This window comes from Sus scrofa, chromosome 1 (genome assembly GCF_000003025.6).
Source record: "Sus scrofa isolate TJ Tabasco breed Duroc chromosome 1, Sscrofa11.1, whole genome shotgun sequence".
NCBI classification, from domain to species: domain Eukaryota; kingdom Metazoa; phylum Chordata; class Mammalia; order Artiodactyla; family Suidae; genus Sus; species Sus scrofa.
The window spans coordinates 73,377,777-73,405,216 of record NC_010443.5 but is presented as its reverse complement, the minus strand read 5'-3'; the positions used below and the strand labels follow the sequence as shown (position 1 = coordinate 73,405,216).

The 27,440-nt window shown below is 36.9% G+C and overlaps 1 protein-coding gene across 4 annotated transcripts in view; it reads left to right on the top strand.

Annotated features, from left to right (window-relative positions):
• The window catches only part of PDSS2 (decaprenyl diphosphate synthase subunit 2), a 275,584-nt gene that overhangs the window by 105,317 nt on the left and 142,827 nt on the right, over positions 1-27,440 (top strand). For all 4 annotated transcript variants that reach the window (XR_002336490.1, XM_021065297.1, XM_021065253.1 and 1 more), the window contains exon 2: positions 1,907-2,041. Coding sequence is in view for 3 of the 4 variants with exons in the window: in XM_021065297.1 (XP_020920956.1) it covers positions 1,907-2,041 (135 nt within the window). In the remaining variant the exon portion in view is untranslated. The remainder of the gene's footprint in view (positions 1-1,906; positions 2,042-27,440) is intronic.

Here is a 27,440-nt window from a genome sequence, read left to right as displayed (position 1 = left end):
CATTCTCCTCATCTGTAAAATCAAGATATTTGTGGTACCATCCTCAATAGAGTTGAGAATTAATTTAATTAATATATAGTAAATTCTTAGAACTGTTTCTGGCATATATAAAGTCATTTATAAGGATTGATTGTTGCCACTGCTGCTGTTGTATTTTTATTGTTTTATTGTTGTTGTTGTTGTTGTTGTTGTGTGTGTGTGTCCTGTGAAAGGTCCCATCTCTGAGAAGTTTGAGGAAAGTGTTGTCAGAACTGTTGCCACGGGCTGTTTCATCAGCCTCACTTGTTCAGACGTCTCAAGGTTCACATCTTAAGAGTTCCTATGATCATGTCCTTCATTCCTAACCAGGCTCAAACCCCAACATAGACAGACAGACAGATGCACACACGCACGCACACACACACACTGTCTCACCTGCCTTTTCTCCCCTTCTAGAATTAGGAGTCAATTCAGGCCTTTTCTCTTTAATATTATTATGCAAGAAAGGAAGAATAAAGATTTACCTTAGGTAATACTTGAATAAGGACCTAGTGGCATAAGTTAAAATCTTCAATTCAAAGCAAAAAATTTAGAAAGAACTCCTATTTCACATTTTCTCCTTCCAAAATAAGGTGCTTCCCAGCCTCCCTATAGTTCAGCTCTATAGGATATAAGTAGATTGGTACATGATAATAAAGAACTTTGGCCATTTCTGATAATCACTTGTTTCTACTATGTTATAGTTTAATTGCCTTAAATTAGTTTCCTTTTCCTAGGAAATTATAACTTTTTTGTAAAAATCACTAACCCCTCTAACTTGCTGAAGATCACTTACCAAATTAAGGGGAAAATATAGGTAGAGAAAGAGCTGTAACTGTTATTTTGCAGAGAGCCTGAAGATCTGTCTTATTTTGAAACTAATGAAAGTATGAAGGGGTCCTTTAAAAAATTCATTTGGAAGTATGAGGGACGAAAATTTTTCTTAAGTAATGAACTAACTCATTAATTTTGGTTATGTTAACTTCACCTAAGGAAGTCTTAATAATTCAATGATATAAACTTTTTAATGTTTTCACATTCAAGACTTGTATTTGTATTTTATGCATCTCTTTGATTAGTGCTTATGAACATTGTACTAAATATTAATTTATTATAATATATTACCCATAGGTTTTTTCTTTTTTTAATGCCATTTAATTCTTGTATGACAATCATTTGCAATACTTAAATAAAAAAACCCAAAAATGTATTCCTGAAACATATTCCTAACCTTAGTTTTAGTAGGAATTATAAAAATTCAGTCCTCATAGCAAAACAATTTGTATTGTTTGTTAAAGCCTAATGTTGTCTAGAATGATAATTCCTTGCATAAATAGAAATGGCAAGATATTTGCCCATGGTGTTTATTTCCATTTCGCTTCTCAAAATAAATTAAGTCATTTGGATGTGGTTTATTCCTTCCATTCTCTGAGCTGCTTTTCTACCTATGAAGACAGAAATCATCTTTTACCACTTCCCCTTACCGCCATCATCGCCATATAATACCACTTATTTCCAAGCCATACAATTGGTATTTCACTTGCTATCCACTCTCACAAAACAGTTAAAAACTGGGTTCCTCTCATTATCAGAGCAAGTGCATAAAATTGTATGGTAGGATATAGGGAAAGCCTGGAAAGAGGAGGAAGCCAAATTATTAGATCTCACAATTTTGAGAATGACACTGTCAAAACCAGCCCTGGGTTTCTCCAGCTGTTTCCTGAGCTCACTGCTTCCTCCTATTAACTCTTCCCTCAGTCCTGTTTCTTTCCAGCAAGTCCCATTGTCTGATTTTAGAAGCACAGGTGTATTTGAAGCAAATCTCTAACTTGATCTGACTGATTTTGTGAGGGTGTATTAATCCTCTTTTTTCTTTATTTGTTGACAGGGGCCTTGTACATGACAGCCAGCATAACCTCCAGTTGAGGGGCTTGGTGGTGCTACTTATTTCTAAGGCAGCTGGGCCCAGCAGCGTGAATGCTTCTTGTCAGAACTATGACATGGTCAGTGGGATCTATTCATGGTAAGAAGAAATTAGTCTTCTGACATTGCTATCTAAATTGTGTTTTCTTATGGTGGTGAGTAGAAATCACTGTTTAGTGCTTTGTGATTTTCTGGTTCAAAGGTTAAAATATTTTGTAAAGTTAAAACATGGATTTTTATTGTTTTAACAATGGTCTTGGCTGGTTTGCATGTAACTTTGGTAAATTTTCTCACACATTTGCGTTAAATTTCTACTTGAGCATTTAAAATTTCCTGTTCAGCTCTCCTCCTGCCCCATCATGGTATTATTGTATCTCTGTAGTGTCCTCTATGTCATTTAGTACAGGATTCATGATTTTTAAACCTACTTAGCATGATAATTTAGTTGTATATATAATGATGCAACTACCATTTTAGGAGTTGTAGTCTTATGTCAGTGCTGTATCATTTATTTTATTTTGCTTATTTTTATGGTGAAGAGGTTCTACTAAAGTGACTGGAATAAGAAACTTTTACATCTCACACATTTAGATTAAAAAATAATTAATAAATCTATTAAAAATAGATTATTACTATTCGGGTTACAAATGACCCCTTCTCTAGCTGGGATAATTTTGTAAGCCTTTTACCATTTATCCATATAAGTGTCTTCACTAGAAGGGATATCTTAGGATCGTTTTTAGTTCCTTCACTCTGAGATAATTTATATTTGTTTAGTGCTTTGTAGGTTACTGATCATTTTAATAATAGTTATCCCATTTGATCCTTACAGTAATTCCATAGTCAAGAATTGTCATTATACTTCTTTTACACTTGAGAAAACTGAGATCCAAAAATCTTAAGATTTTTTTCAAGGTAACATGACTGGCAAATGAGGAAAGATAAGGCTCTAACTACAGTTCTCTTGCCTCCAAATCTCATGGGGTTTTTTGTTTTTTGGTTTTTTTTTTTTGCATTTTTAGAGCCACACCTACAGCATATGGAGGTTCCCAGGCCAGGGGTCTAATCGGAGCTACAGCTGCCAGCCTACGCCAGAGCCACAGCAACATGGGATCTGAGCTGCGTCTGCAACCTATACCACAGCACAAGGCAATGCTGGATCGTTAACCCACTGAGCGAGGCCAGGGATTGAACCTACAACCTCATGGTTCCTAATCAGATTTGATTCGGCTGTGCCACGACAGGAACTCCATCACGTGTTTTCTTCTTGATTTCATTTTGCCTTCCTAGTCTGATTCAAAGAATTTATTTCACTTGTAGATTAGACTAGCCATTAAATTAGTATACCAAAAAAGGTCTTCTAAGTAGCTCTTGGAAAACTTCTGAGTGGAAAACAATTTAGTAGATCTTTAATACATCTATATCCTTCCCCTAACCTGTTTGAATTAGAGCTCAAAACTTTACCTTATGAATTTTACGAATTAGAAAAGCTCTTGGCTGAGTTTAGTTGAAATAGAGAAAATACATAAACATCTACAATAAATAGCAATAAACTGTTAGTCCCTGGAGAGGAAATGGACCTCACATCACCTTGTATCCCATGCATCTCTGTTTCCTGTTTGGAACTCCATTGAAGTCATAGTCTACCTTCGTTAACCATTGTATTGGTCAGTTATCTGCTCTTGTGTTTGGGTAACCATACATATCTCTAAGGAATGCCAGCTGTGGATTACTATCGCTAATCCAAAAATAACACTTGGAAAGTACTATTCCCCATGTAACAGGTGCGCAATAAATATTTATTGCATAAATGAATCATTACCATTTTATAGGAAAAGAAACTAATACTGAGATTAAGACTTGTCTAAAATCCCCTAGGTAGAAAGTGACAGAGTTGGGATTTAAATCTAAAGTGTATACTCTTTCAGAATCCCCTTGTGGCTCAGCCAGTTCAGTATCTGGCATTGTCACTGTAGTAGCTCTGGTCACTGCTATGGCATGGGTTTGATTCCTGGCCCAAGAACTTCCACATGCCACAGGCATGGCAAAAAAAATAAAAATAAAATATATACCCCTTCTATTATGCAACTCTCTTATCTGTATGTACAGTAGTACACTGTGACATGACTTCGTGTTTCCAATTTCCTATCTAGCCTCCAAGAAATAGCTGAATCACCTTCTGATCCTTCATAGGAATATAATGCACTTGGTAGATGGTTGTTGTAATATGAGTCATGGTAAAAGAACTTTGCAAAAGACTAGGTGGTGCATTATGAATATAAATTTTTCCAAATGGCATAAATTGGTTTCATACCTAAATTAATGGAATCCACAATTACATCTAGGGAATAAACCTGGTATGTGGTTCCAGGCTGTTTTTCTGTAGTCAAACTTTATCTGGCAAGTCATAGGTGGTGCTTGGGTGTTCTACACACTTGTTGATGTGAAAATGTAATTTGACATAGTACAATGAGAAACCATTCATTTGTTTCTCTAGTCCTGAAGTCATTTATTTGGCCCCTGCTTCCTTAATTGTTCAAGTGTACTTTTGCTGGAGGCTTGTATCTATAATGCCACAGTGAATTATTTAACATTTGAGGGAAGTAGTGATTTGGAAGCTTTTTAGTTCACCTCCAAACTACTGGGATTTACGTTGTTGGTGGTTTTCTCTCATAAACTTGATTTTGATGCCAGATAATGGGGCCTGAGTAAATTACACAAGTGAACAAATGTTAGTTAGGTGACCTCTTTTGTTTGGCCTAAGAATATAACTGACAGATATATCTTGTGGCTGTGTCTTGTGATCTTATCACATAATGGCCAAGAGAAGCACTGGCCATTTAAAAAATGTATTAACTACATTTTTTTTTTTTTTTTTTTTTTTGTCTTTTTAGGGCTGCACCTGTGGCACATGGAGGTTCCCAGGCTAGGGGTCTAATTTTAGCTGTAGCCACCAGCCTACGCTTGAGCCACAGCAACACAGGATTCAAGCTGCATCTGCGGCCTACAGCACAGCTCACGGCAACGCTGGGTCCTTAACCCACTGAACGAGGCCAGGGATTGAACCTGCAACCTCATGGTTACTAGTCAGGCTTGTTAACCACTGAGCCATGACAGGAACTCCTAACTACATTTTTTAAAACAGACAAGTGAGTTACATTTATAAAAATGCACTATAAACATCTACCATAACTTGTTGCCAGCAAAGCCACGGGCTTTAGTCCTTTATTGGAGTTCCTGTTGTGGCTTAGCAGGTTAAGGACCTCACATAGTGTCCATGAGGATGTGGGTTCAATCCCTGGCCTCATTCAATGGGTTAAGGATCCAGCATTGCTGCAGGCTACAGTGTAGGTCACAGATGCAGCTCGGATCCAGCGTTGCCATGGCTGTGGTATAGGCTGGCAGCTGCAGCTCGGATTTAACCCCTAGACTGGGAGCCTCCATACGCCACAGGTGCAGCTATGTAAAGAAAAGGAAAACAAAGCAACCACAGGCTTTAGGTTTATTCTACCAACCCTGACTTTAAAAATTGGTTACAAAGGTGACCAGGCAAAATGGTATTACTAAATTTACAAGGATTCCTAGCCACAACTGAGAAAATAGGTTTACAGCTTATTATTATTATTATTATTTCTTTTTTAGTGCAAGGCATATGGAGGTTCCCAGGCAAGGGGTTGAATTAGAGCTATAGCTGCTGACCTACACCACAGTCACACAGCTTATTCTATTAATGATAGGATATTTTTACTTTGTGTACAAAAGATAGATCACTATAATATATAACTACATAGTATTACAAAGTATAGACTTCTCTAGTGTAACGTGATTATTAAGTTTAAAGAAATGCAGGTGAATTTTGTGACTAATGGTTCGGTTTTCTCAGTTGGCTTAGGAAGAACTAACTCGAATATTTCTCATCTCACTAGCAGTTATAACCAACCCCAGATTTTCACTCTACTTCATTCCCTGAAACTTCTCAGCACCTCTTGTTAACTGTGTTAGAAGAGATTGAAACAAGGTTGCCAATAAATTTTCTTTTCTTCTTGAGTATTCAGCCAAACTATATTTCCCAGCCTTCCTTTGTAATTGGCTGGGCCACGTGAATGAAATCTAGCCAATAAAAATTTCCATTTCTTGACTATAAAAATCTTACATCTGCAGTACTCCTTAACCAGGTGATCTTATTCAAGATGAAATATGCCTACACTCCTCGGAGGACAGCCACCTGTCCATCAGGAACATCCATATAGACTTGAAGTATGAGAGAAAAAAATCTATTTGTTCAACCACTTACACTTTAGGGTTTATCTGTTAGTAACAATGGCCTCTTAATAATTAATATGCCTTTACTGTTTCTGTCACACAGTTACCTCAGTGAATTTGGTAATCCTTAATTACTCCCATTCTTTTACCTTCCCTTCCATCTCTGGCCTTGCTCAGTGGAGTAAGGATCCGGCGTTGCCATGAGCTGTGGTGTAGGTTGCAGACGCGGCTCGGATTCCTCTTTGCTGTGGCTCTGGCATAGGCCGACAGCTATAGCTCCGATTGGACCCCCAGCCTGGGAACTTCCATATGCCACGGGATCGGCCCTAGAAAAAGGAAAAAAAAAAAAAAAAGAGGTCATTGAATGGGCCCTAATTCAATGTCCTTATTTTAAAAGGGGAGAGAATTGGACACAAACATGGCTATACAGGGAGAACACCCTGTGAACATGAAGATGGTCATCTTTAGGTCAAGGAGAGAGGCCTGGGACAGGTTCTTCCCTTACAGCCCTAGCCAGCTAATATGTTACAGAATATTGATGAGGAGATGGTGTAAAAAAGAATGTGAAGAGCCTAAGGAATTAGAGCTATATCCTGGGAAAACAGTGGGGAACTATCCAAGAGGCAGCAGAATAGACATGGAGTCTGAAAACAGACTATTATCTTCTAGCTGGGCCTCAGATTTCAGCTCTCACATTCCAGAGAATGATTTTAATAATCGAATGAATAGAGTAATTCATAACAGTCTGTGTCTTTTCTTATTCAGAGCTTAATTATAAAGGACTTTAAGCAAAGGAGTCACCTTAATATCTCTGTGCTATAGAATGCAATTAGCTGAGAAGATAACCCAGAGAGTTGAGGTCCAAGAGGTAGACAGAACCAGCCAAGGATTTATTGACATAGTCTAGGTGATTGCTGAAAGGGGAAACAGACCTGGAGAGGGGAAAGAGCCTCTACCCAAAGCAAGAGGTTAGCATTTGGCTGAGGCAGACTCAGACCCTTTGGATCCTTTATCTCATGCCATTTTCTACCAGCATTTTCCAATTCGTGCTTCATTTAGGATGAAGGCTTTACTATGTAGTCAGTAGGACAGAAGATCCTATAGTCAAATAAGTTTGAGCATGCAAGTTCAACAGAGTTAAAAAGATTTCTTGGAGTTGCCGTCGTGGCGCAGTGGAAATGAATCCAACTAAGAACCATGAGGTTGCAGGTTCGATCCCTGGCCTCACTCAGTGGGTTAAAGATCCAGCATTGCCGTGAGCTATGGTGTAGGTCGCAGACACGGCTTGGATCTGACATTGCTGTGGCTCTGGTGTAGGCCGTCAGCTATAGCTCTGATTAGACCCCTAGCCCGGGAACCTCCATATGCTGCGGGTGTGGCCCTAAAAAGACAAAAGACAAAAAAAAAAAAGATTTCTTCATTTCAGAGTTCTCAAGAATTACTATATAGCCTGCATCATGAATCTTTAACAAAGATACTGTTTTGCAGTTATTTGACTACAAAACCCTTTAACCTCTGTCAGCAGTACCTCTTGTGGAACGCTGCAAAACAGTTTAGTAAACATTATTCTGTTAGGGTGCCTAGTGAACCCTAAAAGGGACTCTGTGAGGTAGAAATAACAGTTCACCAGTGAGAAAACTGAGATTCAGGTAAAGTAGCTTTCTGAGATTCTACATTAAGAAATATATCACTTTGGAGTTTCCGTCGTGGCGCAGTGGTTAACGAATCTGACTAGTAGCTATGAGGTTGTGGGTTCGATCCCTGGCCTTGCTCAGTGGGTTAAGGATCTGGCATTGCCGTGAGCTGTGGTGTAGGTTGCAGACGCGGCTTGAGTCCTGTGTTGCTGTGGCTCTGGCATAGGCCAGCAGCTATGGCTCCACTTCGACCCCTAGCCTGGGAACCTCCATATGCCACGGGTGCGACCCAAGAAATGGCAAAAAGACAAAAAAAAAAAGGAAAAAAAGAAATATATCATTTTGTTTATAAATTGCCTCAGTTTAAATCCTTGTTCCATCACTTATTCACTTATTTGCTCTGTGACTATAGACGAGTTAGGTCACTTCTCTGTGCCTCACAGGTTTGTTGAGTCAATTAAAGAAGGTAATATGAACAAAACACTTAGAATAGTACCTTTTACTTAGATTGTGCTTAACAAGTGTTGTCTCACTGTTATTCGAGACCTCTGTCATGCTGCTGCTTTATGTCCTTTATCAGATTTCTCACTTCTTCAGGGCAGGCACTTAGCTTTGTGCCTCAATGTCTCACTAGTGCCTTGGCCATAGTATTCATTTAAATCTTTGTCTGGGATTTCCTATCATGGCTTAGCAGAAACGAATCTGACTATCATCCATGAGGAGCAGGTTCAAACCCTGACCTCGCTCAGTGGGTTAAGGATCCGGCGTTGCCATCATCTGTGGTGTAGGTAGCAGACATGGCTCAGATCTGACATTCCTATGGCTGTGGCGTAGGCCAGGGGCTACAGCTCTAATTCTTCCCCTAGCCTGGGAACCTCCATGTGCCACAGGCATGGCCCTAAAAAGACCAAAAAAAACTTTGGATGACTGAATCTTCTATATACATAACTGTTTTAGAGCAAAATCACATTTGAATCACATGTTTTACAGTGTGTGCCTTTTAGTTTAACATGGAGTGTAACTTACAGTCACTGTACCTTATTACGTCTTTTGCAACCTCTAATACAGGATGTAATCAGACTCTAAAGCACTCTTTTTGGAACTGTCTTAATTTTTAACTTAGTTATCATGTAGAACAATATATAATGTGACATTTAAAGAATGAAAAGTGTTAGTGAAATATCACAAAATAATAGAAACAACACAATAAAAAAGTATTGCCCAATATCTATTGAAAGAATTGTGTGTGTATATGTATATATATATGAATACATGACTAGGTCACTTTGCTGTACAGCAGAAATTGACAGAACAGTGTAAATCAACTATAATAGAAAAAATAAAAACCTAAAAATATACACATAAAATTTTTTTTAAAATATCAAAAGTTCATTTTGTTTCTTCAGTGTTTCAATCTATTCCTTTTTACTACATTTATTTACTCCTGTTATGTGCAGCTTCCATTCTGGTATCTATATGGCTTGAAGTTTTAACTTAATTTCTCAACTTAATTTCCTCTGGGCAGCACAGAGAGGAGAATGAGCTGTTGCTGGGGGACCAGTTCAGCTATAGTGTTCCCACTGCCATCAGAGTCCTAGCAGAGCAGCCTGGCTGACTGGAATTGCCAAGGCACTCCTGTCATTTTGAGGCATAACCACCAAATTAATCTGATGTATCCTGGGGTACCGTTATAGATAGGCTGCTACCTTCTTCTTGCCCACCCTGCTCTGCCCTCTAATTGGTTTGCTAGAGCTAAAGTCAGTGATAAGTAGAACATGCAAGAATGAAAAACTGTTAAATGCATCAGGGGTAAAGTGATGCTATTTTTGCCTTTTAGATGGTCTGTTGGCCAGGATACATGCTGGTACCAGGACATTTTAAAGCATGTCAAGTCTATTTGTAAAACAAGTACTTTTATTTTATTACTTATTTCTGAGTGGCAGGTGAGCTGATTAAGTAAGAATAAAACTATGAACTGATTATTTTCTGTGGTTTTTTTTTTTTTTTTGTAGTGCTGATAAAAGATGGTGTGCTCTATGTGCCATTAAACATAGTTCAGATGATCTGTTTTCTTCATATTACTCCAGCATTCAACATATACCTAGCACATAGATGGCAGTCAGTAACTATTTGATTATGACTGAATAATAATGATGACCATTAATATTATTGCTGTTATTATTTAATCTTGAAGCAAGAAAGACCTTCCTAAGAGGTCTCAACACTCTGGACCTATGAACAAAAAGATTAGGACCTTTGACTTCATAAAAAAAAATTCTTCAATGGAAAAAAATTCCCATAAAGTTAAAAGATAAGTGCCAAAATTACAAAAATATTTGCAAAATACATGACAAAGCATTGAGTTTTAATAAATAAATCAAAGATCTTATAAATCAGAAGAAAATAGTACAACACAAACATTGTCAAAAGACATAAATAGGCTGTTTAGTGAAGAAGACTCATTCATAAATGGTTAATAAACAAAAGGGAAGGGCAAATTAAAACAAAATTATAGTTTTCTCCCGTCAGATTGCCAAAGATTAAAAAGTTTGATAGGCAGGGTTTGTGAGAAAGAAGGCACTTGAATGCTTTGTTAGTAGGGATGTTAATAGGTATAGTTGCTTAGTGAGCACTTTGTTAATAGCTATAACCTTTCTTTTGATCAGCTACCCTTTGATTTAACAAAATTGTGTACTGATATATTAGCGTAAGTGCTCAAAGATATGTGCATAAGAGTACTCTTTGTAGTATACTTTGCAACAACAACAACAACAAAAAAGAAAATAAGCAAAATGTCTACCAAAAGGGCAAATGTCATGATATTGATGCAGGGGTGTATCAAATAACCATTTAAAACAATTAAGGATATCTGTATGTGTCAACCTGGAAAGAGCTCAAAAAACATGTAAGAAAAGCAAGACTCAGAAACATGTTATATTTTCTTCCAACTAGGGCTTGAGTCGATGGGCGGTGGATTTTTATAGGCATGGAAAATATCTCAAAGGAGACACAAAAGGCTGTTAATAGTGGTCTTTTCTGGGGAGGGCAAATATTGGGGGAAACGGGATGAGAGGCTGTGTTCATTTTATGTTCACGTCAGTGGTCTTGAGTTATTCTTAATGTATGTACATTTCACTTATGCATTTCTTTAAAAACTTAAACTTTTTTTTTTGTCTTTTTGCTATTTCTTGGGCCGCTCCCGTGGCATATGGAGGTTCCCAGGCTAGGGGTCTAATTGGAGCTGTAGCCACCGGCCTACGCCAGAGCCACAGCAACGCGGGATCCGAGCGGCATCTGCAGCCTATACCACAGCTCACGGCAACGCTGTATCGTTGACCCACTGAGCAAGGGCAGGGACGGAACCCGCAACCTCATGGTTCCTAGTCAGATTCGTTAACCACTGCGCCACGACGGGAACTCCTAAAAACGTAAACATTTTTGTTGAATGAAGGTCGTTAGCTTAGAAATTTTATCCTGCTATTAAAATGAGGACCTTAGAGTCCCTGAGCTGACTCGAATTTTTATCTTTTGCCTTCTTTGACAGAATCAGATATACTGTGAAAATGCATAAACTCTAGATGTTTTTAAATAAAGAAAGCAGAAGTGAAGCAAAATGATATCTTTTGATTAACTTTCTTCAGTACCATCCATGTTATAATGGACACCATCAATTTCTTGGTAATGCTGCTAATTCTTTTCCAACTCAGTGTATTTTTCAATTGATTGAGGTTAAAATAATGATTAAGGTTAAACATGCTAAGGTAGTTGTAGGCTTAAAGAAATAATCAGAAAAAAAGCATTATAAACATAACTATAAGTTAAATCTAGAAAACATCTCATAATCAAACTACTGATCTTAATATTACTTTCTCAAAAAAAAAAACAAACCATTACTTTCTCCTCTAAGTAAAAATTAGTCAGGCTTGGTGTGCTCTTAGAAGAGGTGGTGGTAGGATATTTAGAAGCCTATGTGAAATCTTAAATTAGGAGAAGTGGAGATTATAAAAAGCCATGAAAGAAGCAAGTTGGGGTTTTTTAAATAAATCTTTAAATTTAGGGAATTGGACTTGGTCTCAGCTGCAAACATTATAGTTCATAATTTATCATTTTAATGTGGTACTAATTAGCTTCTGATGACTTCTAGTTATAGTAACAACAGGCTGTGACTATCAGTCCTCACCTTCAGACTAAGTATTAGAATTTATCTAGCACTTTAAAATGCCAAACAAAATCAAGAAACCATATTTCCCTTAGGGATTAACCAAATCAAAAAACCATCAGAAGAAATGGGACTTAAGTAGGAACATGGTTTTGGGGGGGGAGGGGTTGTTGTTGTTTGTTTGTTTTTTGTTTTTTAGGGCCATGGTTGCACCACATGGAAGTTCCCAGCCTAGGGGTCTAATCAGAGCTACAGCTGCTGGCCTGTGCCACAGCCACAACAACACTGGATACGAGCTGTGTCTGCGACCCACACCACAGCTCACGGTAACACCAGATCCTTAACCCACTGAACCAGGGTTCACGCCCACAGCCTCATGGTTCCTAGTTGGATTCATTTCCACTGAGCCACAACGAACTCCAGGAACATGTTGATCATATTATTTATTTAGGGATAAATTATGTTAATGTGAAATAATTAATATTAAAATAGCGTTTAAAAGTTACGGCTATTATTATTACTTTTTAAGATGTCATGTGTATGCATATACAAAAGAGTGGAAGAAACCTCACCTACCTGATACTAGCAGTAGTTGGAGGAGGTGAGGAGAAGGAAAGGTTTTGGAGCAGGTATAGTCAAAGGGAACTTTATTTGTAATATTTCATTTATTTAATAAAGAAAATCTATTCATATTTTGTATTATTAAAATTATCTTGCAAATTAAAAGGAAGTTATATTTCATAGGTTATATTTTATAAGAAAGCAATAAAAGTCTATTTAAGAAATGTATCTTTTTATGCTATAAGAACCTTGAAAATGAGGAGTGCTTTATTGACAGTGATTTAAATGATTATGCTGAATAATTGAATTTAGAGTAGGCTTTTGAAGATAATTTCCTAAAGATAACTCAGCTCCTTTTCAGAGAGATCTCAAGAGATGAAAGCATGTACAGTTTGACTGCATATTCCTATTGATTGTATTCCATTTACAACAATAAAAATAACCCCCAGATACAAATCTAGCAATATTACTAATTCATTACAACCAGTACTTATTTTCTTCATTAACTTTTTGTTATTTTCAGCTTACACAGCATGCACAAATGCAGCAATTATATGTTGAGTAAGAAAGGGGAAGGCTCTTTATGTTCAATGTACTGTACATCAGAAGTCTTTACTTCATCAGAGCTGTTGGAAAAACACAAAATAAAAACAGCCTCTTACAAAACAAGTGTAATTAACTACAAAAAGTAGGTGGGCTCAGCTACTAATCTACTCAGCTGAAAGTTAATCGTATATAAATATCTTAATATAGATTAGCCTGCCTAACTATATCACAACAGAAAACAAGCTGCGTAAATTGTTTTGTCAATGGTGAAAAAGTTTAAATCTTTTCCTTCAAGAAGGACCAATAAGAAGCCACAGTCAAAGGCATTGTCCAGTGTCTAGTTCTCAATTTTAAACTGTGCTTAATTCCATGTGGAATTATAATAAAATGTTAGTTCCATGTGGTAGAAGAATTGCAGTCATTTAAAATGTTTAATGACAGAGTTTGCTTAATAGCTTCAAGCCTTAATGCTTATCTTTTGAGCCCAAACTCCAAGTGCCCCCAATGGTAAACAGTGTGGTATAAAAGAGACATGAGTAAAGAGCCAGAGATCTGGGTTCTTGACTTAAATATGTAACTGATTAGTTATTTGATCTTAAGCAAGTCACTAATGCTGTGTGATTAGTCATCTATAAAATAGATAGGACCACAGTGGACTTCCAGTCGGAGAGCTTAACAGCTACACATCCAGTCCAACATAGCATGTCCCGAGCACCTACTCTCTGCAAGGCACATGGCTAAGCATTGAGGGAAAAGCCACTATTAATAAGAAGTAGTCTTTGACCTCCAGTGACAAGGCAAGGAAACAACTTATGCATCTAGTAGTCTTCTGCCACTCTTGATGCAATTTCATTTCTAGAACTCTGTTTCTGGAACTTAACTTCTAAAGCTATAATCATATTCACTACTGGGTCCACAATCCACCTAGCATTTAGGTATGTTCCAGGAAAAGCTCTGGCTCAAGAAAGCCAGAACCGAGAGGGATTGTTTTGGGAATTTTTAGAACACTTAACACATCTTTTTTTTTTGTATAATTTTTTTTCTTCATTATAGCTAGTTTACAGAGTTCTGTCAATTTTCTACTGTATAGCATGGTGACCCAGTTACACATATATGTACAGATTCTTTTTTTCTCACATTATCATGCACCATCATAACAGACTAGATATAGTTCCCAGTGCTTTGCAGCAGGATCTCATTGCTTGTCCATTCCAAAGGCAATAGTCTGCATCTGTTAACCACAAGCTTCCAATCCATCCCACTCCCTCCCCTTCCCCCTTGGCAACCACAAGTCTATTCTCCAAGTCCATGATTTTCTTTTCTGTGGAAAGGTTCATTTGTGCTGTATATTAGATACCAGATGTAAGTGATATCATATGGTATTTGTCTTTCTCTTGCTGACTGACCTCACTTCGTATGAGAGTCTCTAGTTCCATCCATGTTGCTGCAGATGGCATTATTTTCTTCCTTTTTATGGCTGAATAGTATTCCATTGTGTATATATATATACCACATGTTCTTAATCCATTCATCTTTCAATGGACATTTAGGTTGTTTCCATGTCTTGGCTATTGTGAATAGTGCTGCAATGAACATGTGGGTGCATGTTAACATATCATTTTATAACGACTGATTTATGTGCATTTTTTCCCACTAGATAGTGCCTTCTAGAGGTCAGGGCCTGTGTTTTAGCCATCTTCCAACTCAGCACCTCTTCTACCACTGAGCCTTTATTACATTTTGTACCTTCTTATCTTTTTGTAGTAATTTTTATACCTACCTTATCTCTCTACTAGATTTGTTCAGTCACTCATTGATTCATTCACTCATCCATTCATTCATTCATTTATTCAACAAACATTTGTTGAGCACCTGCTGTGTGCAAAGCTGACTGTGTTAAATATAGAAAAGTAGTTATTACTATAGCTAACACACAGAAATTTTCTATATGTCTGGTACTGTTCCTTGAGCTTTATATATGTTAATTCATTTAATGCTTACAATATTGGTTAATAAAATAAATTAACTTTTCTTGGAAAACAGAGAAATTTAAAAGCATGACCAAGTTGATAGTGTAAATAAATGGCAGAGTTGGGATTCAAACCCCATTTGACCATGGAATTCATTTTCTTTCCATTACTGTAGACAGTCTCTGGTTTAGAATGCCCTAAATATACAGTTGCCACTTGGGATCCGCAGAGACTTGGTTCCAGGAGCCCCTGCAGATACCAAAATCAAGTCTTTATGTAAAATGATATAGTACAATGCACAAGTCCCTTATGTACAGTATATATATCATATCTACTATACTATATAGTAGATAAATAATATAGTAAAGTGGTGTGTATATATATATATATAGTATAATGCTCAAGTCCCTTATATAATATACTCTCTCTCTCTCTCTCTCTCTCTCTATATATATATATATATATAGTGTGTGTGTGTGTGTGTGTGTGTATATAATATAGTAAAATGTGGTATAGGAAAATAGTCAAGTCCCTTATATAAAATGGTAGAGTACAATAAAGATTGTTGATCCTCTGTATCTATGGGTTTCTCATTTACTGATTCAGCCACAGTTGATTGAATCTATGGATGCAAAGCCCAAGGATACAGAGGACAAACTGTACTCTTTTTCATCTTGACATCCTCAACACTAAGCACAGATCTTGAAGATTGAATTACGTAGTGTATAGAAACCAGGTTATAGACTTTTTCCTTTGGTCTTTAAAGCCCAAGCACTTGGTGAGCACTCAGGTGTTCCATGAATTATTGTTGATTTATTCAGACCTTTTGTTTAGAGGTTGAATGTGGATCATGGTAGTGTTCTATACAATTTAAAAATAAAAACATTTATGTTTGCAAGCCATACCTCTTTTACTACAGTTTCCATTCTTCTTTATCTCTTGGGAATACAGATACTTGTATATTTTCTTTGCTATAAAAACCATTTTTTAAAATAGACTTGTTCCCCAGATAGATGTTCTGTCTAATGGGCTTTCCATAGACAAAAAACAAAGTGTATTTCATTTGTCATTAGTCCTGAAATGCTCAGTGCTACAAATTTTGGTGTTGAAATCATTATATTCATCCTCATTGGAGACACTTTCAAAGAAATACTTGAATAATTATGCACCTAGAAGATTTGCTGCTGTCCATGGGTAATTTACATCCTGCAGTAGTATGGAGCTCCTATTACTCTACTATAATTGCAATAAATAGCTTACATATTCATTGCAAATAATGATGTAATGGGTTTTTAGAGGCTATGCATAGAGAACCAACAAACTGAGACGCAAAACAAGTTTCCACCCCTTCTTTCTAAAGCTGTAGTTAATCACTTGAATCCTTTCCAATACAGTAGAAAAGCTGGCAGACTTTTCTTTGCAGCAGGCTATGTAAAAATGTTTATAATTTACAGCTTATTATGCCATGCAAACGACTGTGTTCTCAGTGAAGGAGAGTGAGAAAATACGGCTGTGAAATTACTTAACTCCCTTTTGTTAGTTTTCTGGCAACAGTAGAAGGACACTGTGCACTTAAAATGTATCTCTGTATTTAATTTTATATCATTCAATAAAGAACTTTAGAAACTAGAATTTACCTTTTATTTCTTTTTGTAGAGTCCAGAGCAATTTTAATTTAACAAAACAATAAGCTGAAAAATCAGAGTTGTCAGGGAATGTAAATAGAATAGTACTAAATTATTAGAGTTCAGTTTATGGCTTCAATTTTGCAAAACCTGTTTTTGACACACCTGCAGTGTTTAATAGGCATCTTGTTATTTTTCAAAGGTGCCTTAGGCAAATTTTTTTTATATTGTCTATAGCACTTTGGCTGGAAGTTAACTTTCCTCAGGAATATTTAGAAGGGTCAGCAAGGTAACTTGGATCTCTCTGTAATCTACCCATTCTACGTCTTTCCTTAGCATTTTCTAAATTTATTGGTTTCACTCTTAGATTCATAAAGCCCCTAAAGTCAGGTACCACATAGTCTTTTGTGGTGGCCAGTCTCTCTGTGCCTGGTACACTACTGTAAGTTTATAATCAATAAATATGCCCCAGACCACGACCTTCATTTTGATGGGAAAATAGCTGCTCTGTGAAGGACTAGGGCTCGCTTTTAGGTTCTGTCCTTATACATGGGCCTTCAGTGGAGGAACTTCCCTAGAGAAAGAAGTAAAAACACGGTGTTTAAAATTATGCAGCCTTTTTCCTTCTAATTCTTCAGCTCTTTAGAGAGGACGAGCTTTCTGTTTAGCTTACATTTCCCTGATGGCAAGAGAGAAAAAAATTATATTTAAATAATTAAAACAACACGTTTAACTGTTCCATTCCCCTGTTTGTTGTAGAATTAATTTAGAAGCTGGGATATTATCATAATTGATTAGTTCTTATTAATCACTATTGTGTATACCTACAGTTCATGCTTTTGACAAATAATGGATTATTATCTCAGAGAATATAGGATTGTTATGTCAATATCAAGGCATTGTCATTTTTATTGTCACTGTTTTCAAGGAACTTTGTGCTATAAAAACATATTTTACAGTCACACAAGTAAGTTTCTTTGTTTTCTATGTCAAACCTTTTTTTCTTTTGTAAGTTAAACATTACACCAGCCTTAAAGTCATCTCTGATTGTGCCAAAGTAAAAAATTGAGTGTAATGAGTCATTGTGTTTTTTTGGCTTCTTCCTTTTCAGTAAACAGACTTGAGATGTGCCAGAACCCTGGGTGTGAGGATGGGGGTGCCCAGCCCTGCTCTCCACTGACCTCTTCTGGCCTCTGTTAGAAGTGTTGTTGAAGTAGACAGCTACTCTCTTAGAATACCTCGGTGAAAGGGGGTGGGCCAAAGAAAAATGGAGGGAAGTTAGCCAGCGTAGACTTTGTGGATGATAACCTCTCAGCCTCTTCACCACTCAGAACTCCTTTTGCTGTTCTCCTACCCTCCTATAAAGAAGTGTGTTTATCAAACACACTTCACATGTAAAATAATGATTACTTGATTTTCTGTTTTATTAGATACACTTGTAACTGACAATCTGGGTGCCTCATGGCCACGAGGTAACTGCTACTATCACATCTTATTCATGAGTATAGAACTAAAGGAAATTGACGTTTTTATTAATAGAGGCACTTTTATTCAGAGGGTGAATGAATGACTTTCCTTAAACATTTTGGAAAGAGGAAAATGACTCACTTCTCTGAAGAATTCTTTGCCTCCTATGAAGAATCCTTAAAGATCTGGAAAATCTAGAGAAGGAACCACTGACTTAGAGTGTATTATCAAGCCATAAGTACTCAAATATATTTGCTATGCAAATGGTGATCATTACCAATTTGCACCATTTCCAAACAATAAAATGTAAGCCCCTCTGTTATTGTTATAAATGATGACTATTGAATCAGAAGCTGTTATTTTCACTCATAGGAATTGGAGATGTAACCCAAAGCCCTGATGGTTTTCAAGACAGATTTCCCTTCTTTCCTAAAACTGGGAGGTCAGGCAAGGTGTTAATCTATGTACTGTCTTTGGTTTAGAGATGCATGGTCATCAAATCTAAAACTCAGACATCTTAACATTTTGAGATAAAATAGTAGATTTGTTATATACAAGGAAAAAGCCTCTATTTCTGGGGACTCCATTAAAGTCTGTAATTCAGACTATTAGCTTATTGCCATGGACTCTCCGCTTTCTTTTTGAGCCTTTCTTTCTCAATTTATCATACTTCATCTCTTGTTACACTCTCATCTCTTGTTTTCCCCACAGCTGCTGGTTGTGCTTTTTATCTGTTTTTGAACCTTGAACATCATCTGGTAATACCTAACCATTTTGAACTCTCAGAATAAGACAGAAATGAGAGCAAATGAATAAATTATAGTCCTTAGAATGGTGGGAAGAAAAGACATTGACCAAACGGCTGCTCTGGCAGGGCCTCTGGATGCCCTCTCATGAGGGGACCACCCGTGCTCTTCTCTCTGTCCACCTTCAACAGTCTCGTTTTTGTTTTGTTCCTTGAAGCTCATAATTACACAGAGTAATGAAGTAAACTTAGAGCAGTAAATAACCAGTATTGAGCCCCACAGCCTTTTCCTTTTCTATAGTTTAACAATAGCACTTATTGTATTATGATTACATCTCATGATGTTCTTTACTTCTCGTGACTTCTAATGTTCTTTAGCTGGACCTTTTCCAGACAGAAAAAAATTGAGCCAAGCAAAATTCAAAGTCAGGAATGATGCTGCAACCATTTACAGAAAGCTGTATATATGTAATACATACACAGTTATAGATGTCATTTTATGTATAGTTTTTAAAAATCTTTGGAATCTTACAGATGAAAATCTTGGAAGGTCAAATATTACTGAATTAAAACACCATTTAGGAAGGGGGCATTATGACTGTTACATAAAAAAACTAAATCAGCATAGATATATAGGACCTAGTTTAGAAATATCACGATAGTCACAAAAAGAGGAAATCTGTTATACTCTGAAGAAATGAAGTATTACTATCATGATGCCATAATCCGTTCAGGAACTCACTGTATCATAGACCATAGCTATGTATAGAGGCTATTCCAGGACATAATGGAATTTCCATTAAAACTAAAAACAAAAACTTTTCTGGGTATCTGGTTATACCTGAACTGTACCCGGTCCCTTACCAAAGAATTAAGTAATTCTCTTCTCTGTCTTTTAAAAGTTTGCTGTCTTTTACATGTATTTTGAGAGAAGGCACATATATATTAGACTATAACATATCGTTGCTCATACCTTCATCAGTTTAAGGGGAAAGAGACAAGTCTTCTTCTCTCATTTGAGGAGGTAAAGAACAATTAGAATAACCAGGGAAATTCAAAATTTGGTCGTGGCAAGTTATTCACTCGGACTTACATTTAACATTTGGTGGAGAATACATTTATTCAGTCTGAAATTTGATTACCTGTATGTGGACCTAACAAGAGAATGTTTTCCATAAGATATCTTTTTTTTTTTTTTCTGCTTAACGTGATCATTTGAACTTCCAAGATCTATCCCTGCTGTCTTAAAGTCCAGCATTCTGCTGTCCAGCATCCTGAAGTTTTCTTCTCATTTGGATCAGCTCTTTTAAAAGCGATTCCTTAAAACTCAAAGGTTTTTTTTTATGGCCACACTTGCAGCATATAGAAGTTCTAGGCCAGGAACTGAATCTGAGCCATAGCTGTGACCTGTACCACAGCTGCAACAACACCAGACCCATTTACTTCACTGCACCTGGCCAGGGATCGAACCCACACCTCCATAGGAACCCGTGCTGCTGCAGTTGGATTCTTAACCCACTGCACCACAGTCAGAACTCCAAAACTGTTTTCTGATTTTCTGAGGTAAATGATCCCACGTTAGCCCCCTTGCACTCTACTTCACATTCTCAGTATGTTTCTCCCCCTCATTCTCTACTAGGCAGAACTATCCTTTAGGTATCACTTCCTTTGGAAATCTTTCCCTTTACTCCATCAAGATTTGGGATTTGGGCTCTCAGAACCCTGTGTTTACTTCTCTGGTAGTGACTGTCGCCTAGGATTGAAATAATTTAGTTTCCTGTTTAAATCCTTCACTGATCTGGCCATGAGCTTCTTAAGAACATAGCTACAGTGTTTTGCCTTCATCTGCCCTTTTTGGACGAATTTTCAGAGCCTGATCACACAGTTTGACACTTATTTGACAATAAATGTTCATTAAATGAAAGCAAGGGATCTTTGAATATCTAGTACAATTACAGTCCGTTAATAATAAAATATGGGGAAAGTATGTTTGAAATACTATCCCTCTAACTGTAACTAACTTGAACATTTTAACAACAACCAATCAGGACTTTAGAAATCTCTTTAAGATTTCTTGCTGTAACTGTTTACCCTGTCAGTAATTCAGATGCTGTTAATCAGTTATCTGATGATTTGACAAAATCCATTAAGTAGCTGTTATTTAATAATTACTACTTTCGTTTTTGTTACCTACTCCAAGATACACTTTCTTGACCTAATCTTTCTAGTTAAATGTTTATCCACATTTCCAATTATTAAATATCAATTAAGTGTAGGTTTGTCACAAAGATGAGAACCTAGGTTATCTTTTTAAGAAAATAAGTATGTTATAGCAGTAAGTGAATTTATAACCAAATTGTGCACAAAGGCAGTATAAGAAATGTTTAAAAATAAGTTGATGTGAACAAAAAGCATTTCAAAGTATAGGTTGGTGCTTCATCATGAACTTTAATTTTGTGACTTTTGTCAGTTGATGTCACAACCTTAGTGTTATTTTTAAAATAGTTTTTTTTTTAGGAATATTTAATTAAATAATGTGGTGTTTGCTTATTTCAAACAGTATGTCTTTGTTCCTGTCAAAGCCGTGCTGGCAGGGCATTGCTTTTCTTTTCCCTTTTGTTAATATTCTGTGTTAGATAATGGTTTCGCAAATAATAGATTCCAGGGACCTTTGATCCACCATTACTGTAAAATAAAATGCAACTTAATTTTTTTCTGGGCATAATGGTTTTAACCTTGTGTACTAATTTGACTGTGCTTGTGGGGGCAGATCCTTAAATGAGACGCAAATGAAGGAAAAATTGCTAATGCTGCCACTGTATATCTAATGAGCACTGTGTAATAAACCATAACCTCTTCGACATTTCTCTGGAAAGCGGAGTGATTATTTTGGATGGCTAGCCCTTTGTGGATGGCTCATTACTGTCTGGCATAATATGTATTGATAGAGACTGTAATTGTCAACTCCTATTTGACATGCTGCTTCTAATAAATATGGCTCACATTGCTGGAACCCACTAAATGGTTATATGGGAAACTGTAATTAAAGAAAAAAATTATATATATTTTAGGTTTAAGAAAAACTGTATGTATGTATATAAAATGTCTCCATAGAGGACTGTCTGCTTTCCTCTGCCCTCCAACCCCCTTTTGCAGCTTCTTGTCTTAGAGTATTTGAAGCTTTCCCTGAGGATTGATGCTCTTTTATCAGTATAGGACCAACATGTGACAAGACTTGTGGTGGGGGGAGGTAGTGTGTAAGAGAGAAAAAGAGAGATTGATTTTCCTCCATACTTGAAAAAAGCATCTCCATTGACAAAGAAGTGACAATATGAAAAGCTTCTAGGTATGTATAAGACAAGACTGTAGTTTATACTTCTGGGCGTGGCTCATGAAATTAATGCTTCATAACCAGAAAGTCTCATATTATTCACCTTCTCCATGGTTTTTCTTTAACTTTATTTTTTCTTAACTTTATTCTCATTTTGTTATAGGACATATATGTTCTTTGGTAGAAAAAAAAGGATGCCCAAGAAGCCAAATTACTCTGAAATATGAATCTCAAGGATATTAAAACTCCACAAAATACCTTACATAATATTTAAGCTTGAAAAAATGTAAATTACAGATTAGAATTGGGCCTACCTCACATTATAAAACAAATGTAGGCCGGAGTTCCCATCATGGCACAGTGGAAGTGAATCCGACTAGGAACTATGAGGTTGTGGGTTCCATCCCTGGCTTCACTCAGTGGGTTAAGGACCCAGCGTTGCTGTGAGCTGTGGTGTAGGTCACAGATGCAGCTCAGATCTCCTGTTGCTGTGGCTGTGGCGAAGGCCGGCAGCTGTAGCTCCAATTAGACCCCTAGCCTGGGGACCTTCATATGCTGTGGGTGCAGCCCTAAAAAAGCAAAAAAAAAAAAAAAAGCAAATGTATGCCTAGTCAGTTCATGTCTAAAAATGTAAAATTTGAGTTCTAAAGAATAATATTTTTGTTACCACTATATAATTGTAATATGCTCTGAACTTCTGGACAAGGAAATGCACTCTTGATTTATATCCTTTAGTTCGTGATTTTTATGAAATAGAATCCTCCACTTAGCACATGAAATCAGAATGGAACGTAAACAAATGTTTATATTTCCTGGGGTAGGCCTAAAAAATCATGTGAAAACTTGGGCAGCTCTCAGGTTTCTTCTTAGCAATGTAAAGTTTGATAAAATTTTCAAGCTAAGATGAGGGCCCATTTCACCATTCTGGTGAAGAGAAGTAGCTGCTTGGAAGAGCATGGCTCTGTATTCATCCATCCATCCATGGTTTTGAATTGTCCACTTGTCTAGACAAATTTCTTAATCTTTCTGAGCCCCAGTGTATTCATGTATAAAAATAGGGACAATACCACCTACCTACTAGCACAGCTGTTATAAGGATCATTTGGAAAAATATATGAAGCACAATAATATAGTACTTTTGGTACCTAGTAGGCACTTAGTAAGTATTGCACTTCTTTTTGTCCTTTTATTCCTGCTGCTTCTTTCTGCCCACTCCCACCCCCAATGACATTTCTACTTTCTTACTGATGTCCTGTCCATGAAACATGGAGTTTTAATTTTGTTAGGTTATAATAGGTAATGCTTTTTAATAGCCAGACCCGTTCTAATTTTCTTAAATAAAAAAAAAAAAAAAAGAAGAAACTCACTAAATCCTCACAGCAGCCCTAAGAAGTTATTATCATCCCCTTTTAACAGATAGGGAAGACTGAAGCACACAGAGGTGAAGCATCTTGCCCAAAGTGACAGTGACAGGGCAAGGATTTGAACCCAGGCAGTCTAACTCAAGAGCCCAGACTCTCACCAGCTAAACTACATTGCCTCTGCAGTTTACCCCTTCTTATGTCAAAGGGAAAGAGCAGTTCTGAGAAGATTCTAGAGAGGCCTGGTCTGCCTGTCTTTGTAAGGCTGAGTTATCCTTAAGGGCCAAAGCCAACATAGCTGGCTTGGGTAGGTTGGGTATTTCTGGGGAAGACAGATGGTAAAACTATGTGGAGAGAGAGGCAGCTCTCATATAGGATGCCAAGAAAAGAGGGAACTGAGTGATGACTATTCTTGTACTAGAACTGCCGGCAAATACCAAATATTTGCATTGCCCTGTATACACAATGCTGTTTCCTCAGCATGGAATAGCATTCCTGATTTTCTTTGTTAAAAAATTTATTGAGGTATAGTTGATTTATAGTGTTGTGCTAATTTCTGGTGTGCAGCAAAGTGATTTGATTATATGTATGTATGTATGTACATATATATTTTTTTCTTTTTCATATTATTTTCCATTATGGTTTATCACAGGATATTGAATATAGTTCCCTATGCTATACAAGTAGATCTTGTTGTTTATCTATTTTATATATAGTAGTGTGTATATGCTAATCCCAAACTCCCAATCCTTCCCTCCCCTACTCCATCTCCCCCTTGGCAACCACAAGTCTGTTTTCTATGTCTGTAAGTCTTTCTATTTCATGGATATGTTCACTTGTGTCACATTTTAGATTCCGCATATAAGTCATATCCTGTGGTATTTGTCTTTCTCTTTCTGACTTCATTTAGTATGATAATCTCTAGGTGCATCAGTGTTGTTGCAAATGCCATTATTTCATTCTTTTTAAATGGCTGAGTAGTATTCCATTGTATATGTATCATTATCTGTATCCATTCATGTGTTGATGGACATTTAGGTTGTTTCCATGTCTTGGCTATTGTGAATAGTGCTGCTGTGAACATAGGGGTTTGTGTATAGTTTTTTTTTTTTTTTTTTTTTTGAATTATAGTTTTGTACATTCCCACCAACTGTGTAGGAGGGTTCCTTTTCTCCACACTCTCTCCAGCACTTGTTATTTGTAGACTTGTTAGTGATGAGCACCCTAACTGATATGAGATGGTACCTCATTGTAGTTTTGATTTGCATTTCTCTAATAATTAGCAATGATGGAGTTCCTGTTGTGGCTCAGCAGTTAATGAACCCGACTAGCATCCATGGGGATGTAAGTTCAATCTCTGGCCTCCCTCAGTGGACTAAGGATCCGGCATTGCCATGAGCTGTGGTGTAGGTTGCAGACACGGCTGTGGCATGGGCTGGCGGCTACAGCTGGGATTTGACCCCTAGCCTGGGAACCTCCATATGCTGTAGGTGTGGCTCTAAAAAGACAAAACAAAACAAACAAAAAAAGAAAAAACAAAAAAACAACTCCCTGAAAATAATTAGCAATGATGAGCATCTTTTCATGTGCCTATTGGCCATTTGTATGTCTTCTTTAGAAAAAATGTCTGTTTAGGGCTTATGCCCAATTTTCAATTGGGTTCTTTGTTTTTTTGTTATTGAGTTATAAAGCTCTTCGTATATTTTGGAAATTAAGCCCTTGTTGGTTGCATCATTTGCAAATATTTTCACTAAGTTGTCTTTTTGTTTTTTGCTGTGCAAAAGCTTATAAGTTTGATTGGGTACTATTTGTTTATTTTTGCTTTTATTTCTATTACCTTGGGGGACTGACCTAAGAAAACATTGATAAGATTTATATCTGAAAATGTTTTGCCTGTGTTCTCTTCTAGGGGCTTTATGGTGTGATGTCTTACATTTAAGTCTTTAAGCCATTTTGAGTTTTTGTGTGTGCATGTGTGTATGGTGTTGACGGTATGTTCTGACTTCATTGAGTTACATGCAGCTCTCCAGCTTTCCAAGTACCACTTACTGAAGAGACTTCTTCACTGTGTATTCTTGCCTCCTTTGTTAAAGATTGACTAGATGTATGGGTTTATTTCTGGGCTCTCTATTCTATTCCAATGATCCAAATTTCTCTTTTCATGCCACCACCATCCTCTTTAGACTGTAGCTTTGTATCATGGTCTGAAGTTTGAGAGAGTTATGACTCCTGCTTTGTTCTTTTCCATTCTTAACTTTTCTTCATCTGACTAACTCTTAACCTATTTCTTAAAACACAGATTAGCTCTCATCTTTTCCAGGAAACCTCCTCTGATCTCCAGGCTAAGAGATCTCTGGGCTCCCATAGCACACTCTGCATAGGTCCATACAAACATTAGTGGTGATGGAAGTAATAGCTACCATGTACTGGGCACAGAGCATGTGCCAGACATTGTGTTGAAAACACTGTACACGTCATCTCATTGATGTCTCAATAGTCTTGAAGGGTCAGTAGTGATAAATGAGGACAATAAAAGATGTAGGCATTAAATAATTTAGCCAAGATCACACAGACATAAGTAGCAGATCTGGAATGTTTAAATCAGATCTTTCTTGCCCCAAATTCACATTCTTGGTAATCACAGTATATTTACCATGCTTTGTTGACATTATCTGCTTTTGTCTTACAGATAATCAGATTACAAACCCTTCAAGGAATGCACTGTGTCTTCCTCATTTTTTAACCCAGATCCTATTAGAATTTTGCTTTAGAGAAGAAAGAAATGGAATATTAAAACATGCTTATTTTTTCTAAATGAACTTGAATTTTAAATGTGTTTTGTAATGAGCAGAGTCTAATGTAATTTTCTTTTGACTTAATGTATTATCAAACTGTAAAAATTACATACAGATCTTGCTGGGTAGGTTATTCTAGATCTTCTTGCTTTAGGATTTAAATGAAATATTATGTGAAGCAATGTTGTTGTTGTTTTTTTAATGGCCACACTAATTACATATGGAAGTTCCCAGGCCAGGGATTGAATTGGTTCTGGAGCTGCAGCAACACTGGATCCTTTAACCCACTGTGCTAGGCCAGAGATTGAACTCATACCTCCACAGCAACCTGAGCCGCTGTTGTCAGATTCTTAACCCACCGCCCCACAGAAGATATGTTTATCATTGATAATTTAACATGTTAAATATCCAACAAAAGATTGTACCATCATAAAATTACTTACAATATGCCATTAATAATATAATTAGAATAATTATAAGGTCTTTTTATAAAACAGAGAAATCAAACTGTGGGTATTATCAGTTCAGAATGACAGCCACTTTCCGTTAGCCCCCTGTGGAACAACCCAGCATCCTGCCCTTTCTCCTGTGCAGGCACCAGGGCTTCAGCAGCCGTCCCCTCTCAGTCCCCTCTCCCAGGATTCCTGGCTTAGTCCTTTCCTACAGCAGAAAGCAGTTCACTTAGGAACCATCTAAATTATTACCTAAGCCGAAGACACAGGGAGGCCAAACTGTGGGTACATTTTTATCTTTTCAGAGGGCTTGCTAAAGGGACAAGTCAGAGTATTTTCTGTATCACCTTCCCTGATAAAATCTTCACTGCCTTCTCTTGAGAATGAGATTGGAGACATTAGCTGATTCATTTCTCTACTCTCTTTAATCTGAGTTAACTCTGTCAGTCCACTCTGACTAATATGTAGGGCTCTGTTTTAGACCACAAGCTGGGCACTTGTGTCCACATGAAAGTGTGCTGGTGAAATGACTTGGCATTCTGATAATTAACTGGCAGTGAATATTTTACTGCAATTTCTAAGACCCAACT